We start from the raw sequence: 18,761 nt of genomic DNA on the forward strand, positions 1-18,761 counted from the left end.
GATTAGGAGATTAGTAAGTAATTTGAAAGCGAGAACGACAAAGACTACAGAAAAAAGTATGGCAATATTGTCTGAACCATCAATAAAATAAATGCTTAACTGAAATCTACGCCATCTGTGACTTTTTTGCTCTTGTTGGCAGACAAGCTTACGGTCCACCTGATGTTGACCATGGGCTTCGACCGTCGCTCATGCACTTTAACAATGGTAGAGCTGAGCCGCTGACTTCATTCATTCATTCAAATAATTAATACTTTAAAAAAACCCTTCGAAACTACTTGTCACGGCCAACCTTATACCATGTATTATCAAATTCAGTTTGCCAATTTTTATTCAGATGTTCCACTTGCAGATTCACGATTATAAAATTTAGCAGATCGTCAAACGAATGCGCGCTGTAAAAACAAGCGCTCACCTCCAATTTGGTTTCAGGAACTCCGATGGCCATGTTCAGCCTCGTCGCGGTTATGGAGACGGGAGATATATTGAAGCTGTCATCGGACCCCGGAGAGAGGTTAGCTAGGATCGCGTCGGCTAGCTCGGAAGCGCCGCCACTCAACCTAATGAGGCACGCTGCTGCTCTTGTCTCGTCTGACGGGAATCCTAGGAGTCAAAGAGTCGATAGTGAGATGATCACGATGCCTTGATGAAACTATCGCATCGTCCCAGTATCCAGCCACTATTCGGTTTAAAAATCAACGTTGGGCGCTTAGATAAAGCGCGATGTCTAATTGCTTATTGGTCAATATAAATCCGATTCAAAAACCATATTGAAAGTTTAATTCAGATCTTTAGATGTCCAGCTAAGCTTGAAAAACAAGCCTCCGATCTCAGACAAGACCGAAGTCAAAAAGGGAATGAGAGGCAAAATTACACAGGGCCATATGTGCCTCATTTCGCCATCATCCGGCATTTTAAGAATATTGCCAAGACAAAACATTGTATTAGTTCCAGTGATCGTCATTCACAATGTTCTATCCATTGCCATTCGAAATTAAAAGAAATAACCATACCACCCTAATTCAACACTCACCACTATTATCGCAGCCATGGGGTTCGAACAAGTAGAGATGGTCTTCGCCTTTCCAAACAGCCATCGAGCCCCCTCTGGCGGTCACAACGCCGTAACTGTTTCCCTTGAAGAACTCCTCCAACGAAGCCTTGAGCGAAATCATTCCCGAGGAAGTATCAGGATTTAATTGACCTAAGTAAAAATTTCCGATGAATGTGCATGTTTGGTTCGAATAAATATTAGTTAGTCGGGTATTGGAAGCTTCTATCAGCAGAACGCTGCCTACATAATTACTACTATAAGAAATAGAGATTATTTCACTGTTGTCAATGGAATGCAATAAAAAATTAGAGATCAACGACCTCTTCTGACTCCACCTCCGCTTGAAGTCACATTCATGAAATATAAAATTACCAAATCGTTTCACATTTTACACTCTAAATTGCCGCTTTATTTTGAGACAAATTTAATATTTTCAGGAGCTAACAAGCGATCCAAACTTGAATATCTCTGTCTCTGACATTAATATTGCCCAAACTATTAAAACGGCCATTCGTAACTCAACACGAGATCACACATGCCCATTGATGCCAATTAAAAATCAGACTTACCGTTGTACATACTGTCGAAAACTTCAGTCTCTATACAATCGTAATCTGTTATCTGTAATTTTTTGAGCAATATTAAACTCCATTCTTTTACACACGAAAACAATATATTTGAAAAATAAATCTGTAAAAAGTCAACAAAACCCTCGTCTTCCACCGTAAATCGAGTTCCCAGTCAGCAAGATGCTTATAGCGTAAATAACTAGCGTTGATTTTCAATTAAAACCAAGGGTAGGCAGCACGAACACACTGCGCAGTGTAGGGAACGCAGACTAGCTAGGTATTTCATTTTGGGAAAATAAGGTCCGTCGGTCCACGGCTCGCCATATTATTATGGTCAATAATTTCCGTAGGCCATGGTCATTGTAAGACACTAGGTTAAAACCTCGATAGTTTTAGAATATGCTAGTCAAACCCAGCCCGCATTGCCGGCCAATCTTTGATTTGGCTTTGGTCCGATCGCTACCAAATAAATCAGACAGCAGACCTCAAATCCAGCAGCAAATCCTCTCCTCAAAGAACCTTTTCTAAAAAGCCACGCATGATAAACAACCAATTACCTTAAACCGATTAATTACGTGAATGGCAGACAGCGTTCCGGTGGGTGGAGCCTCTTCCTCCTCGTCCATTTCCTCGTCAAGTTTAGGAGCGTTCAAATCGATGCCCATCTTCTCCAGATGTTCCATCGTGTTTTGATAGAGAACGTCGCCTCTGATTAAAATCTGGGTAACAAAGGTTCACTTGGCACCGAATGCCTTGAAGACAAAAGGGTTTTCATGGTGGTTACCGAAAACCCATAGACATCACGACTTGAATCTCTTCCTCACCTTTGCGACATGCTGTATGCAATCGCAGTTTCAATTCTTACTGTTGGTCAAGTTTTACTGGTGGAAGGACGTCTTGTGAGTTCGCACAAGTAGGTACCATCGCTCTGCCTATTTCTGCCGTGAAGCAGTAATTTGTTTCGGTTTGAAGGATGGGGCAGCCGTTGTAACTATATTGAGATCGTAGAACTCATATCTCAAGGTGGGTGACGGCATTTACGTTGTTGACGTCTATGGGCTCCGGTAGCCACTTAACACCAGGTGGGCCGTGACCTCGTCCACCCATCTAAGCAATATAAAAAATATTATAATAAAAAACTGTAGCTTGTTCCACACTTCAAACTGGGTTGCTTGACTGCTAGAACAATGCGTATCTTCCTGCGGGATACGAATATTGACAAGAAGGCCGTGACTAATGTGGTACCTACCCTAGTTTTAGCATCTATTTCTCAATTTGTAAAATACCGTACATAATATTTACCTAATACAAGACAAGACATGTCTTCTGCGCGTATTTTAGTGATTATTACCTCATCGATGTCATCTGGGGTCCATTCGTCAGGACTGACGACATTCGCCATGGCAATGGCTGCTATCGATGTTGGGGTGGCCTGTTTGTTGCGATGCTCCTCCGGAAACCTGGCATCGCCCTCGTGAAAGTGGCCCTTGATGACCCAACGACCTGGTGCCACCGCTGCAAGATACGACCTTGGACATCATCGTGCTTTAGGCAGACTCAGGATGAGCTGTACAAATAATTGCTCTGAGAAATAATAATTGTTTGAGATGATACTTTATCTCCTTTTTATCATCGCACCTCCCGCGATCGGAGCAGAGTTCATCCATAATATCTGGAATCGCTGCGTTCATCAACAGTGCGTTTCCAGAGGTCTTTTTTGCCACGTACCGTCAGATCATGGAATGAGCTCCCCTCCACGGTGTTTCCCGAGCGCTATGACATGTCCTTTTTCAAAAGAGGCTTGTGGAAAGTATTAAGCGGCAGGCAGCGGCTTGGCTCTGCCCCTGGTATTCCTGAAGTCCATGGGCGACAATAACCACTCACCATCAGGTGGGCCGTATGCTCATCTGCCTACAAGGGCAGTAAAAAAAAATTACACTCGAAAAACCGAAGCTACAAATACTAACGTGTGAGTTTGTTAATGGGTGGTGGTATCCCTTCGCGCTGAAAAACTTTTATGTCCGATATACTGAACGCGCCCCGCTTCTTGTCGCCTGCACTCTCCGTCAGTAGCTCGCATAGGCGGCTCACGCGCGTGAAGTACAGCAAGCAAGCCTTACCGTCTTCGCGGAGACCAACCTTCAAATATATTGTTATTACGCGGTGATAGATACGGACATAATATTAAGGTCTCTCTATTCAGTGCTTAGGGTTGCTCGTGGAAGGCAATGATGCCGGGGTCTTATCCCCAATAACAAGAAAAAGAAACATAGTGCTAAGCACTCGTTAACTATGCTGCAACTATATCGACACCACAAGAGCAGCCCTCGAGCCGAAATAAATGATCTGCTTTGGAGTAAAAATAGGATGCTAGTGTTGGTTGCGCAGATAAAATGGTCAATTTGTTCAAATCAATAGCGCGAACCCTAATCCAACACTTGATATTATAAGATGGCTACTTTATGTATAAGGCCATGTATGTTTAGTTATCGTAATTGATGGAAACGGTACCGACGCATAAAAAAACTTAATTGCAAGCCACGGCGCCGTGTATTATTTATTCCTTAGATGGGTGAACGAGCTCACAGCCCACCTGGTGTTAAGTGGTCACCGGAGCCCATGGACTTCAGAATTGCCAGGGCAGAGCCGAGCCGCTGCCTACGCTAGTAACAAATGATTTTGGTCATTATCACCTTATGCCCGTATTTATCAGCCGGCCACGGATGGTAAATGTAATATTTTCCGCCCTCGTTCCAAATGGCCACTTCGAATTCGCCCGGTATCTAATTTGATTGAAGAAAGATTGAAATTAAATTAATTTAGTTCAATACCGCGTGTAGGGTGCGATGTGAGTTTGTTATTTAAAAACCATGTTGCTTAAAAATGTTTATTGTTAAAATATAGAGAAAATCAATGAAATGTTAATGGTATGAATGCACCCGGGTGACGCGGTTGTTGATCGTGCACTGACGATTTGTAGAAATGAAGTTAACGCGTCACGCGAATTATGCTGACAAAGATGTTCGGTAATATATCACCGAACACCGCACTTAATTCCTAAATAATTAACATCACAAATATAGAGTTGACAAAATATATAGCACCACTACCAAAAAACAGTAAATCCAAAAAATAATAGAACTATCAAAAGTACAGAACTAAAGCGAAAATTAGAACTACGAAAAATATTGACCTACCAAAAGCTTTTGCTAAAATGGGGGACCTTTCCTCCTCAATCAACTCAATCTGTCATTACCAACAATTTAAATACCTTTTTACCATTATACTCGTACAATAAAGGCGGTATAAATAGTCATTGGCTTCGTTAACTCTGTCAATAACAATGTTGACGCAGCGGCATTCACGTCTAGGAGCTCTTGTAACCACTTAGCATTATATGGGTCAAGAACAAGCATTTTTTTATTTTTTTTTATTGCTTAGATGGTTGGACGAGCTCATAGCCCACCTGGTATTATGTTGTTACTGGAGCCCATAGACATCCACAACGTAAATGCGCCACCCACCTTAAGATACAAGTTCTAAGGTCTCAAGTATAGTTACAACGGCTGCCCCACCCTTCAAACTGAAATGCATCACGTGCTACCCACCCGCGCGGACTCACAAGAGGTCCTACCACCAGTAATTACGCAAATTATAATTTTGCGGATTTCATTTTTTTTACACGATGTTATTCCTTCACCGTGGAAGTCAATCGTGAACATTTGTTAAGTACGTGTATTTCATTAGAAAAATTGGTACCCGCCTGCGGGATTCGAACACCGGTACATCGCTTCAACACGAATGCACCGGACGTCTTATCCGTTAGGCCACGACGATTACCCAAGTCCACCACGACTACCCAAGCATTCAGCAGTCTAAGCAATAAACTTGTTCAATTTCAAAACATCCATCATCTATCACTGTTCCCAAAAAGTGACATTCCTGAGAGGAATCGGCGAAACAAACTCAGCCAAATGAATCGTCAAAATTTGCCACTTCTTAATTTACATATAGATACAATTTTACATATAGATAAAAACAAATGCAAACAGAACGAAGCAATCTGTTAGCTATACTCTTTTTGTTTGCTAATAAACACCCTACGCCACAAACCTGAAAGAGTCCAGTGTCTGCCTCCTTGAAGAACGTCTCCACGCCCCGACAAAGGTCCAAGACGTTGGGGCTCGAAGATATAACTTTCCCCCAGACCGCTATTCCCCGTTGCTGAAAAAAATTTAGGCCTCATTCGGGTTTAAATCGCCACGACTATCGCCTTCAAGTCCGCGGGCGACAGTCTAGTATACACGAGCACTCGACTATCGCCTTCTGAAGAAACACAGATAATGGCTAACCTTGTGTTTGTATTCCTTGTCGCGTATGAGAAATGTGTCCTTCAACTCTCCAAGTACCAACTGTCTGATAGCACCGCCTCTTTCCAACAAAGATTCCTGGGCAAGCCGACATAAACGATTATCAGAATAATCGCAGACTTCCATTACAAAAAAACAATTTCGGCCAATCGCAAAACAATATGAATGAAATTTAACTCAAATTTATATAAATTCTGCTAGTTCATTGGTATTTCCAACATAGTAGCCCAGTGGGTTTCTCGCCGGACCTTCTCAGTGGGTCGCGATTCCGATCTGGTGGTAGATTCAGCTAAGCAATGTTCTTACTAAGGTTAGTGTTAGCAACGTCCTCAGGTTAGAGCCCCGTGAGCTCACGTGTGCAATTTACTATTTTGTATTTTTTATTGCTTATATGGGTGGACGAGCTCACAGCCCACCTAGCGTTAAGTGGTTACCGGAACCCATAGACATCTATAACGTAAATGACCCCCCACCCACCTTGAGATATGATTTCTAAGGTCTCAGTATAGTTACAACGGTTATCCAACCCTTCAAACCGAAACTATTTCTTCACGACAAAAACAAGCAGAGTGGTGGTACCTACCCGTACGGACTCACACGACGTCCTACCACCACCAGTAAAACTACTAAAAGGTAGTTGCAAAAGTATTTAAAATGAATTACAACGCACAACAAATTTAAATGTCGCTTATTGGAATAATGATCGTTGTTAATATGATATATCTGAAGTGATGTGAGTATATTCCCATTTGATATGAATCAAAACAAGAATCATCCAGGAATCCTTCCAGGGCACCTTCACAACACTACCGTCTCGGCTTTGAAACATCAAAACAAAAAACCTCCAAGCACCAACCCTGTAAAGATTGTATCCTAGATCCAGGGTTTCGTCAATAATATCCTCGTTCCAGGCTCGAGCCCTGTACCTCCGGAGCATGGCTAGGGCTGCCACGCAACACGCCACACCAGTATACGTCTTAAACGTTTGGTACCTAAGTTTAAAGTGATAGTTAGACTAAGGACCACTATTATCTGTTACTGCTCTTGCTAGGGCCAGTGTTAGCAACACTCCCGGTTTGAGCCCCGTCAGCTCACCTACACGACAAGGCGAAGCTGAGATAGCCTCTCAAGGGTATCTCAAGCATAGACAGGACAAAAAAAATCTGTTGCTTAAGTGTCAGTTGCTAATTTATCTCTCTTAATAATGTATTATTAATAGTAAGTACACCGCAACATATGTACCTACTGTATCTTTATATTTTCCGGAATTTCTCTTAATTACACGGTTGTCTGTCTCTCTTTCTTTCTTTTCTTCTTTCTGTCTTTCTTTCCCTTCTTCCCTCCCTCTCTCTTTTTCTCTCTCTCTCATCTCCTAGCTTTGAATACCTGAAACTGGCCATGTGTCTGGTCCCCCGCAAGATCCACTTCTCAACGTCAAGCTGCTGGTACTGCGAGTGATAGTTCCTATCGGCTATTTCGACCGGACTGTGGAGAACGGTCTCCGATTTCGGACGCGGTATCATGTCGTCTCTGTAATCACAAACCGCTATTTCTTCAACTAAAAACAGCTTACGCAAAGGAAATGTGGTTTTATTATTGCGTAGATAACTATATACCACAATACGACGGCTAAAAACCAACTTAAGAAATGTTTAAGTCTCAATTATATAAAATTCGAATGATAAACATTTGGCCTCAAGATGCCCATCCACTAGTAAGCATTGGGCAAATAGAAAAAAGTTTTCCGAAATCCCTCCTAAAATCATAGACATCAGAGTGTGACGCACAAATAGTTTATAAAGTGGCCGTAGTGTGGATCGGATGGAACAAACTCGTGTGACCAATAGCTAGCTTGTATGCGGGATATTATTAACGTCGATTTCTAATTACCTCGGTTGAGTATAGTCGATATTTTGTTTCCGCAGTGTATTATGAAACAATCAAAACCCATAATCATACTATGGCTCTAAATCATAAGGGGTGAATTGGTATATTAGTCTAAAGCGGATGGTTGAGAAATTTTAGATAGGGACAATATAATTTTTAGTCATTAGTTTTTTCTAAGTGACAAGCGCCCGGTTTTTCCTTCATAGTTTTGACTTTTGGGTGCAACCCTAGTCGATAATGAATTCACTACTCCAAAGATCTTTTTTGCCACATATCATCCGGCTTTGAAATGAACTCCCCTCCACGGTGTTTCCCGAGCGCTATGACATGTCCTTCTTCAAACGAGGCTTGCAGTGAGTACTTAACGGTAGGCAGCGGCTTGGCTCTGCTCTGGCATTGCTAACGTCCATGAGCGACGGTGACAACTTACAATCAGATGGACCGTATGCTCGTCTGCTCACAAAGGCAACAAAAAAATTATTCAGACCGTAAACTCTCACTGATGGCTCATATGTAAATCCCACTAATCGATTGGAAGGGTATTCAGATACCTCACCTGCCATAGAAATGTCCGTCTACACTGGGGCAGTAGAGAAAGAAGTCTTCTCCTCTCAAGGACATTATCTGATCTTGGGTCATGGCGGCCGGTGCACGCTCTGGAGCCACCGGCAGCTGCGGCGGAGGCTGGAGTAGACAAAAGTTGCGAGTAGTAGTTTCGCTGGACTTAAAACCCACCGGTTGTCGACTGATCATCACAGCCGATAGACATGATTCTGCAAGTCCATCAAGGTTGAAGAACCGGTTCTGTTACGACTACCCTACGCTTCGGTGGTACTTACCCTTCTGAACTAATAAGCCCCACCGCTAATTAAATTTGGGTTATTTCAGAATTTGGGAAGACCAGCTAGAGCATACTATTATCAATTTATTAACATCCGGACCAAGTTCAGTTCAGGATTCTCTGCATGGTATTATCTGGGCCTTTAACCGCTATCACAATGTGTCGCCGCTCACCTTGAGCAGTAAGATCGACATTTAAAGTGCAAGCAAACAAAAACCCTTTAAACCAGAACGCATCACCCGCGGCAGATATAAGCAGAATTGAAATACATGTTAATTCAGAAAATGACAACGTTGTCTTTTCCTACGGAACATAATAAGTATAATAAGTACTCTCTGTCGTAGAAATGGATACCACCCGAGTATTAAAGCATGGCAGATTTGCTAATATATTGGGCATCCAACTTAAAAAGCACTTTGTCAGCTCTAAAATGTAACATTCTAAAAAGACGCAAGTGGCTGATACATGATTTTGATTGGTCAAACATCTCACCTCTTTAGGGCTCTTCTGGTAGAAATCTCTAACTTTCCTCCTAGAGGTGGCTCTTGATGTAGCTATGCTCACCGCACTGAGGGAACCTTGAGGATATTTACCCTAAAGTGTGAACAGAAGCTGAGGGATGAGCTGATATGCACTGGTGATGTTAGTTGAAGTATTAGCGCAGACTGCAGGGCCAGTCCGGGGCACAACAAATGCAAGGACCTCATCTCACATACTGTGTCGATCATCGCACATGACCACGGCATTGGCTAAGGTTATTTGACACATCTTCTAGTTGACTGCTTTTAATTCGGCAGATGAATCACACTTCACACCCATCATAACTTCAAGGAGTTTAAGCCAACCTTATTAATGAAGCTTAACTTAGCAGTCTCTTAAGAGAACAGCACACATTTGGGACATTATTGTGGATATAACACCTGTATTTCATTACTGCTATATGAATAGACGTAGGCCCAGACGATTTTAGAACACCGGACATCCCATTTTCAATAGGAACGCATTGATATAATTGGAGCAGAAACAAGTCCACGGGATATTTTTAATGCCATTGAAGCTGATGGCGTGAGATAGCTTGAGACACGAGACTCAAAGTTCGATGATTCGGTACTTTTAATTAGAGATGCTTCGCATGCGTTTTGGGAAACAATAACACTTGGTAAATGCCTGAGCAGCCGATTTAGGATCGCCAATCTCAAAGCCTTTTTTTATTGCCCTTGAGTGGTTACTGTCGCCCATGGACTTCAGCAACCCAGGGGCAGAGCCAAGCCGCTGCCTACCAAATTGATAATCTCCTCAACTGATAAACTCCCGTCAGAAATAATCCAGCAACTGCGTGGAGACACAAACCTCATATCTCTTCTTTTCGATGAGAGCGTTAATGTTGATGTTGTCCCACTCGCTGCGGCAGTGTATCTTCAGAGCTTTCAAATCAAGCTCGAAGGTCGGCTCCCGAAGCAGTCGCTCTTTTTGGACCACCTTTTAGGGGGGCTTACGTTAACTCGACCAAATCGTTATAAGTTTGTTTGCCAATTTCTCGTCGCGATTAAAACAAATTTTACAGTTTCAAAATCTCGTCGTTCATTATATTCACATGATTACTTTTAAACGTTTTTATTGATTTGCATTTTCACGTGCAACTCACGTATTCTTCGTAGATATTTAAATAAATAAAGTTATGACAAACAAATAGAAAAGTTTGACGGTAGTCAAAACACTACATCGGTAGGTGGGTAGTCGAAAATAATATAATATATATTGAAAATCATAAAGGCGAGATTAAAACGTGAAAAGTAATTTTATTTATGTTCAAGACGATCAAAAACTGAAAAGATCAAAACATTTTTCTTGGTGATGATACTAATTTACAAAATATCCATATCACTTTTTATTGAATCACAAGTTAGAAGCTACGATTGGGGACAGTCGCCCGTGGACATCAGTAAGACCAGGAGCTAAGTTCCTCTTGTATTCTCTTAAAATACGTCCTCGTTTGAACAAAAGACATGTCATAGAGTTCGGTACACAATGGGGGGCTGATTTCAAAGTCAGCAGAAAAGCTCTCTGGGAAAGCACTGGTGGTTCCAGCTTGTATGGGTAAGCTCTGATCCGGTAGGGAATGAAGCGACGACATAAACCACATCACCTCAAACAATTCCTCAAGCCACATGGATTAAACACAGCCCAGAGAACCAGCTTCAAAACACCTTCACATTGCCCAAAAAAAAAAATGTTATTGCTTAAACGCGTGGACGAGCTCACGGCCCATCCGGAATTAACTGGTTACCGGAGTCCAAAGATAGACATAGCTTCTAAGGTCTTAGTACAGTACAACAGCCTTCAAACGGAAACGCGTTATTGCTTCACGGCAGAATTAGGCAGGGCGGTGGTACCTACCCGCGCGGACTCACAAGACGTCCTACCACCAGTAATTACGCAAATTATAATTTTTCTGGTTTGATTTTTACTTTTGCCAACCAATTATAGCATACTGACTTCGATGTTGGTCAGGGTTATCGGTGGCTTCGGTGTGCCCTTCTTGGCCGAGTCCAAGTCGCCATAGTTCGTCAGAAAGTCCAGGACAAACGATGACACGCCAGCGTAACGCAAAAACGCCCCGGCTCCGTATCTAGCCAGACAGACAGATAACCTAATGTCATTTACGTTATATATACACGTTAAATAAATTGACACTATGAGTGTAATTTGGTCATATACTTCACTAGTGCCCGTTGCCCACGGCTACGCCCGCGTTCTCAAGGAATAGTGTGTCACATAACTTTTTCTAAAGATTATCAGAGGGTTTGGCTCGTGATTGACATGTTCTTTTGGGACTTGTTGAAAAGTTGCCTATGTCAATCTTCCGGGCTAAAACTGTGATTTTCAAAATAAAGCCCATGTCAATTCGTTACGAAGTGAAAGAAGACGAAGACAAACAAACAAATTTATAATATCAGTATGGATATGGATAAAAAGTTTTGCTAGGGTGCAAGGGTTGTTCCCACAATCATCCATACAAGTAGCCAAAATGTTTTTAGGTGGCAGGTACCATAAACCCAAATTCCAATACCCTACTTCTTTCTGGGACATTCGTTCTGATCCAACCAGGACAGCGAGAAAGCAATCGATTCTAAACTATTGGGTCGATAGCGAGCCTCAAATTGCTGATGTCCATGACCGACAGCGACCACTCACCGTCAGGCGGGTTGTATGGACCAAGAAACCAAAAGTCCTTATTTTTTGTTGTTTAGCGATGTGAATGAACTAACGTAGTGTCAAGTGGTTACCGGAGACCATGGGCATCAACAACGTCAATGCCGCCACTCACTTTGAAACACGACTTCAAGTTTCAGTTTTCCAGTACAACGGCCGCCCTACTCATCAAAGCACATTACTGTTTCAACCCTTGGGGTCTCAAACGACCCCCCACCGCCAGTATATAACCCCAATACTTACAGCTTGTTCGGCACCCCTCGCTCGTCCAGCATATGCGGGTCGAAGATGTAGCAGAGGGTTTTGACCTGACCTCCAGCTTCGGGCAGCTCGCTCCAGATCAAAAAGTGACGGTTACCACCGACGGTCAATATCATCATGTACGCTGTGCCGGCGCGCTTCTCCATCATGCTAAGAGTCAATGTGATTATAATTAAATATCCAGGTCTAAGTGAGCTTTCAAGCACGTTGCGTGTGAGGTATGAGGAATTAGATGAGGACTTGAAAAAAGAAAAAAAACTATCCCTTTCCTTTTCTCCGATAGAAATATTTCGAAGTCCATTGACTCGTCCAAAACTGCAACGATTTTTGCATATTTCCATCATAAGCATTTCAGAGGAGATCCGTTTTTTTATTGCTTAGATGAGTGAACAAGCTCACATCCCACCTGATGTTAAGTGGTTACTGGAGCCCATAGACATCTACAACGTAAATACGCCACTACCCTTGAGATATAAGTTGGTCTCAAGTATAGTTACACTCCACTCTCTATATTTCTAGCTTCTTTTTTTACTTCATATTGTGTCTGCAGCCTAAAAATGAGCTTTGATAACCCATGTCTGCATTTAACAACTATCCAAGTTACCCCTCGGAAATTCGACTGGTCTTAGGAAAACAGTGAATACTGACGGTAAAGCTAAGACAGTAGACCAGGGGCTCCCAAGCTTATTTTGTCTACCGCCCACTTTGCGAATATAATAATATTATTTTTTTGGCGCCCCCATTTTTTCACCTACTTAAAAACTACAATAGCGAGAGCTCAATCTAAGAGGCTTCCTAGATTACAAATCGCCTCCCCAGCCCCTACACAACGCCCCCATTTTATTTCTGAGTCTCTTACGGCCCCCCTTTAGGCCTGCAGTGCCCACAAGGGGGCGTTATCGGCCACTTTGGGAAATGCTGTTCTAGACTATAGTAACATCAACTCATTCTTACTGGCTTCACTAAGCGAGAATCTACCATAGATAGACGTATAAAATATCGATCTGATATCGAATATTAACTTTAAGCAATGAAGTCGAATCTCAATTATATTGGAACTGGACATGCGATCAGCAATGTAGCTTACGTCATCAAATCCAGTTCAGCCTGAATGTTATCCGGGTGCTTGGCCAGGAGTCCTTTGTCCACCTGTTCCATCTTGACCGTGTACTTCGTGTCGTGAAAGAAGAATGACGTCAGAAGCTGGTTCAGTTGAAGTTGAGGTTTTCCTGATCATAGTACACGGGGTTTACGTTTTTTTTAAAGACAAACTAGGCGATCGGTACGTGTGGAGACAAGCTTGTGTCAGGGTTCATAAGTCACCATTTGACGCCTAAATTTTGCATGACAGCTTTGTGGCCTCAAACGACGTCACTATTAATAAAATCGCTAGCAGCCAAGCTCCGTATTACCATTAAACTAGATCAAACGAGAAAGTGTCATTATTACAATTAGACCTGTAAGAGAATGAGATTAGGATACGCGGTAAGCTATACTTGTACCACGTGTTAACTGCTTTATTTTTCCAGCACTTTCAAACAGTCACGACAATTATAAATTTCACCATTCAGAAAAACAGGCAAGAGATTCAAATCTCCCCCCTTTCCAAATATACCCACCGCAACATAGAACATTTACAAGCCACTCAGCAAATCTAACAACTATGACCGAGGCTACAAGAGTCAAGAGTACTACTGAGTCAACTACAGAGTACCAGCACAACCAAGCAGCAACCAAAGACCCATTAAGCGCTGATGCTGGACAGCATCTGCGTTAACCCAATAGTGGAGACCTGAAAACGCAGCCACAAACCCTTATAGCACTTCATAGCCAGCATGCACTGGTGATAATATCTATCAGCCGCCTCAATCACTTCATCCACGTCGTTCTTGGTAAGCTCCTTTGAACTTTTCTCATCTAAAAGCGCCCTGCACACGGCCGCTATGCAACCGGTCTGCGAACCTGAAATAGGATTAATATATTTTTTATTATTATTGATTAGATGGGTGGACGAGCTCACGACCCACCTGTAGTTAAGTGGTTTCCGGAGCCCATAGGCATCTACAACGTAATGACATAGTTAAGAACCGATATTCATATATATCCAAATTATTCGAATATAACTCTTGGACCTTCAGTGAAAAGAGGGCGTTTCAAAGACTTGGATGGACTGGGTGGAGGATACGCGAGAGAAGGGTGGGAGTGCAGAGATGAAGTATGATGGGTCTGAATGGAAACCGAGGACATACTGCACCGACTCCACATATTGGGATAAGGGCAAGAAAAGGGAGGCCCTTGGTAATGTGGTGGCACATGTATTTTATTTATAATCTATATATATATAAAAATGAATTGCTGTTCGTTAGTCTCGCTAAAACTCGAGAACGGCTGGACCGATTTGATCTTCAATTATTTGTAGAAGTCCAGAGAAGTTTTAAAAGGTAGATAAATATGAAAATTCTTTTTGTTTGTTATAAGTTTATTTTATACAAAAGTTTAGGTCTTTTATTTATCGATTGAGGCACTACGAAGTCTGCCGGGTTAGCTAGTTGAATAATGTAATTCGTAATTGTAATTTGTAGTTTTGGTGCAACGTGAGAAACAAAGATGCAAAACTAGCTTGCAAAACGCATTACATCTGGCCGCTTCAGTCTGGTCAAACAGCATTGAGATTATTTTGAATATATCAAAAGCGTCACCATACAGTATTTGATTCTGACGTGGAACATATTTTCCGTTCAATATTCTACCCATTTACAAAATTCTCAATAATATGCACTTAGTAATTTTGATTCACCCATTCCATCCATCATGGATTACGCTTCTAGTGTGTGTGTTTAAATATAGTCTTAGTGTATGTTTTTTCCGTGTTGGTACCTATTTAAGTGATAACTCGTATTGTTAATATAAATGACCACTATAGGTACCACCCAAGTCCTGGATCTCACCCCACCTCAATTCACTGCGAAACGGTCAGCAAATTACTCTACCACCAACGACGGAATTACTGAGAAGATGAACTAATCGCTGGTAGCTTTGAGGGGATTTTCCACTTTTCTGGACGGGTAGACGAGCTCCCGGGGCTTGGACTGAGAGAACTTGCTAAATTCTGTCTTAGCAAGAGCAGTGCTTCGCAGTCCGGCGAGAGAATCAGCGAGTTGTGTTTGTGGGTTAAGTTGCACGTCCAACTCTTCGTAATCGACTTCTCAAACGGTGACCGGTGCTTGAAAACGCTTAATGCAACGAAAGTGTATCGGGAGGATCAGATATGATATGTCTATGGCGACAACGGCGCGTTGCCTTATTTTTTTTATTTTTTTATTTATGTACACACAGAAAACAAGACGCAGTACAGAGTAATAGGAAAATTATGTACAAAGGCACTGCTTATTTCTTTGAGAAATCTCTTCCAGCAGACCTGCGAGAGGATAATGAGAATAATAATAAAAAGTGATAAGTGTGTGTAGAACAAATAACACATAACTAAAATAACAAATACAATATGAGAATTATAGCACATACACATAGCAAACATTATAAGTAACACAGTAACACAGATAAAATTGTTTCTTATCTGGGTCGAGTATGTAATTCGAGACAGCCACAACGAGAAGGTTATCTTGCTATGCAGTTTTCTCGAAGAATCTAGTCAATGGGCTTCAATGGCTACTAAGGCTATAAACAAATACCTTAACTCTCGCATACTAGGTACCAACAAAATAATCGTTGCGAGTCAATTCTTGGTGAGTACTTTTCCTAATTTGGAGTACGCTACCATTCTGAGAGGTATAGCGGTAGTGTTTTTTAATTGTTAATTTTCATTAAGAGTCTATAACTGAACATCAAAATGACCTAGAGTTAGGAGAGATGGCAGAGAGCACCGTGAGACGTGTCATTGCTACCTCCTCCAAGCCAATCCTCCATAATCACTCAGTCAAGTGTGAACCTCCTGGTGGTAGGACCTATTGTGAGTCCGCACGGGTAGGTACCACCGCCCTGCCTATTTCTGCCGTGAAGCAGTAATGCGTTTCGGTTTGAAGGGTGGGGTAGCCGTTGTAACTATACTGAGACCTTAGAACTTATATCTCAAGGTGGGTGGCGCATTTACGTTGTAGATGTCTATGGGCTCCAGTAACCACTTAACACCAGGTGGGCTGTGAGCTCGTCCACCCATCTAAGCAATAAAAAAAAAAAAAAAAAAAAAAAAAGAATCAATTAAGATTTAGAACTGAACCGAACTAACCACAGGCGGTAGACGAATATCTTCTAGAATTACAGCCGATGCTACCCTGCAGCATCATCTTGTTCTTCTCGACTTGCGTGAAATTGTGCCAGATCTGCAATAATGGAACTTGTTAAATAATTTTCGTTAGATGTTACTGAAGATGAGCCGACGGCTAGTGGTTGAGCAGTTATATCGGAGCCCTTAATCATCACAACGTGAATGTCCTTGTCAATGTCACCGACCGACTTTGAAACTTGAAGTCTATGACACAATTATTTAATAAATACGCAAATTACAATTCTTATGACCTTATTAGACGATATCAAACGCGGAAAGAATTCGTGAACATAAGCTAAGTACGTGTATTTCATTAGAAAAATCGGTACCTGCCAGCGGGATTCGAACACATATAACACACATATTTGCATCGCTCGATACGAACGCACCGACCGTCTTAACCATTAGGCCAAGACGACATTGGTACATTTGACGTATTCTATTATTAAGCTACATTTGATCGTTTCTCAGTGTTGTTTGTAGATAACCCACAATACCTTTTTTTTTTGTTTAGATGGATGGACAAACTCACAGCCTACCTGGTGTTAAGTGGTTATTGGAGCCCAAAGACATCTACAACGTAAATGCGCCACCCACCATGAGATATCAGTTCTAAGGTCTCAGTATAGTCACACGGTTGCTCCACCCTTCAAACCGAAACGTATTACTGCTTCACGGCAAAAATAGGTGGGGTGGTGGTACCTACCGGCGCGGACTCACAAGAGGTCCTACCACCAGTAATTATACAAATTATAATTTTGCGGGTTTGATTTTTATTACACCATGTTATTCCTTCACCGTGGAAGTCAATCGTGAACATTTGTTAAGTACGTATTTCATTCGAAAAATTAGTACCCGCCTGCGGGATTCGAACACTGTTGCATCGCTAGATACGAATGCACCGGACGTCTTATCCTTTAGGCTACGACGACTATCAAAATCTTTAAAGAAACAACATATAATCTGCCTCGTCTATATCTCGCTTGCGGCGAGACTGAGAAACTTAACCCTCTCTATCGAGTGGAGGTAAAGGCGTCTTTAGTCCGTATAGCGCCCGTGGATTACCTTAACGCCCTGCAGTAAATCCCTTCACAGGTCAAATGGAATAGGTATAAATGTAACGGGTTCATTGAAAGTGCAGAGGCCTGCGCCCCCTCACACCCTGCACCATAGATAAAACCGCCACTTTAAGGATGACGTAATTTCAATATAATTTAGCGTAGCAAACAACATACTGGGTGTTAGGATATCGCTTCCGAAAATGAAGACAGACTATAGTACTAATGACACCTTTGATGATGGGACGGAAAAAAAAATCGATCACGACATAAAAAAAAAAAAAATTTTTAAACCGTTTTATTAGCATTATTTACGCTCCATGTTAGTACAGCTAAATGAAACGATAGTTTTACAAAAAATACATTACTAAAAAAAACCAGCAATGAAACACAAAATCAAAAACAGCTGATGCTCGCATCAACGAACTCGCGGGCGCGGCGCGGCGCAGACTCGCGCGATCGCACAAGTACTTATTTACGTTTTGTTGTTATGACTAACATTAGTATTATCGTCTGTCTTCGTTTTCGGAAGCGGTCTCCTAACACCCAGTATATCTAAGACTAGCTTTTGCCCACGACTTCGTCCGCGTGGAATAGTTACTTTGGCATAACACTAAATTTTAAATGCGACTTCATTTACGTAGAAAGAAAAAAAAACCCGATTTTGAAACATTCTTTATTGGTGCTCCGTTTGTATTGGTCTTAGCGTGATGTTATAATATAGCCTATAGCTTTCGTCAATAAATGAGCTATCTAACACAAAGAATTTTTCAAATCGGACCAGTTGTCAGCGCGTTCAAACAAACTTTTCTGGTTTGTAATATTAGTATAGATATCCTGTTTAAACAAAATGCAGAATATTCAACTGTCACGCAGTATCGTAATTTCTTCACGACACACAAGTCTTACGCACAAAAGCAGTACGTCTAATGATGGTCCCTTCTCCATTCTTACCTTCTTCAACTTGGCCCCCTCGTATAGAGGCTGCGTCAACTCCTCAGGAGGTATTCTCTGCAGCTTAGGCCTGGGACGACGGCGTCTCCGGTACGGAGGCACCCATTTCCTCAGAGTCAACTCGGGCAGGTCAATAGCCTGCAAATTGTTTTAACTTGGGGTCGGAGGTCTTGTGAGTCTACCCGGCAAGGTACAACCACTCTGCCTATTTCTGCCGTGAAGCAATAATGCGAAATTGTTTGAACTAACAAAGACATTAGACCGATCCTTCA

General features: G+C 41.9%; 1 protein-coding gene across 2 annotated transcripts in view; it reads right to left on the minus strand.

Moving 5' to 3' along the window:
- LOC101735788 (uncharacterized) overlaps window positions 1-18,761 on the minus strand; it is a 49,198-nt gene that overhangs the window by 24,055 nt on the left and 6,382 nt on the right. For both annotated transcript variants that reach the window (XR_009976357.1, XM_038019239.2), the window contains exons 4-23: window positions 18,490-18,627; window positions 16,439-16,532; window positions 14,008-14,157; window positions 13,283-13,424; window positions 12,178-12,345; window positions 11,218-11,350; window positions 10,072-10,200; window positions 9,214-9,315; window positions 8,437-8,564; window positions 7,380-7,523; window positions 6,850-6,985; window positions 5,976-6,071; window positions 5,737-5,847; window positions 4,317-4,406; window positions 3,591-3,762; window positions 2,975-3,138; window positions 2,181-2,342; window positions 1,624-1,675; window positions 1,034-1,204; window positions 416-603 (exon numbers count right to left, since the gene is read on the minus strand). Coding sequence is in view for 1 of the 2 variants with exons in the window: in XM_038019239.2 (XP_037875167.1) it covers window positions 416-603; window positions 1,034-1,204; window positions 1,624-1,675; window positions 2,181-2,342; window positions 2,975-3,138; window positions 3,591-3,762; window positions 4,317-4,406; window positions 5,737-5,847; window positions 5,976-6,071; window positions 6,850-6,985; window positions 7,380-7,523; window positions 8,437-8,564; window positions 9,214-9,315; window positions 10,072-10,200; window positions 11,218-11,350; window positions 12,178-12,345; window positions 13,283-13,424; window positions 14,008-14,157; window positions 16,439-16,532; window positions 18,490-18,627 (2,670 nt within the window). In the remaining variant the exon portion in view is untranslated. The remainder of the gene's footprint in view (window positions 1-415; window positions 604-1,033; window positions 1,205-1,623; window positions 1,676-2,180; window positions 2,343-2,974; window positions 3,139-3,590; window positions 3,763-4,316; window positions 4,407-5,736; window positions 5,848-5,975; window positions 6,072-6,849; window positions 6,986-7,379; window positions 7,524-8,436; window positions 8,565-9,213; window positions 9,316-10,071; window positions 10,201-11,217; window positions 11,351-12,177; window positions 12,346-13,282; window positions 13,425-14,007; window positions 14,158-16,438; window positions 16,533-18,489; window positions 18,628-18,761) is intronic.

Source organism: Bombyx mori, chromosome 23 (genome assembly GCF_030269925.1).
Source record: "Bombyx mori chromosome 23, ASM3026992v2".
In the NCBI taxonomy this organism is placed as follows: Eukaryota; Metazoa; Arthropoda; class Insecta; order Lepidoptera; family Bombycidae; genus Bombyx; species Bombyx mori.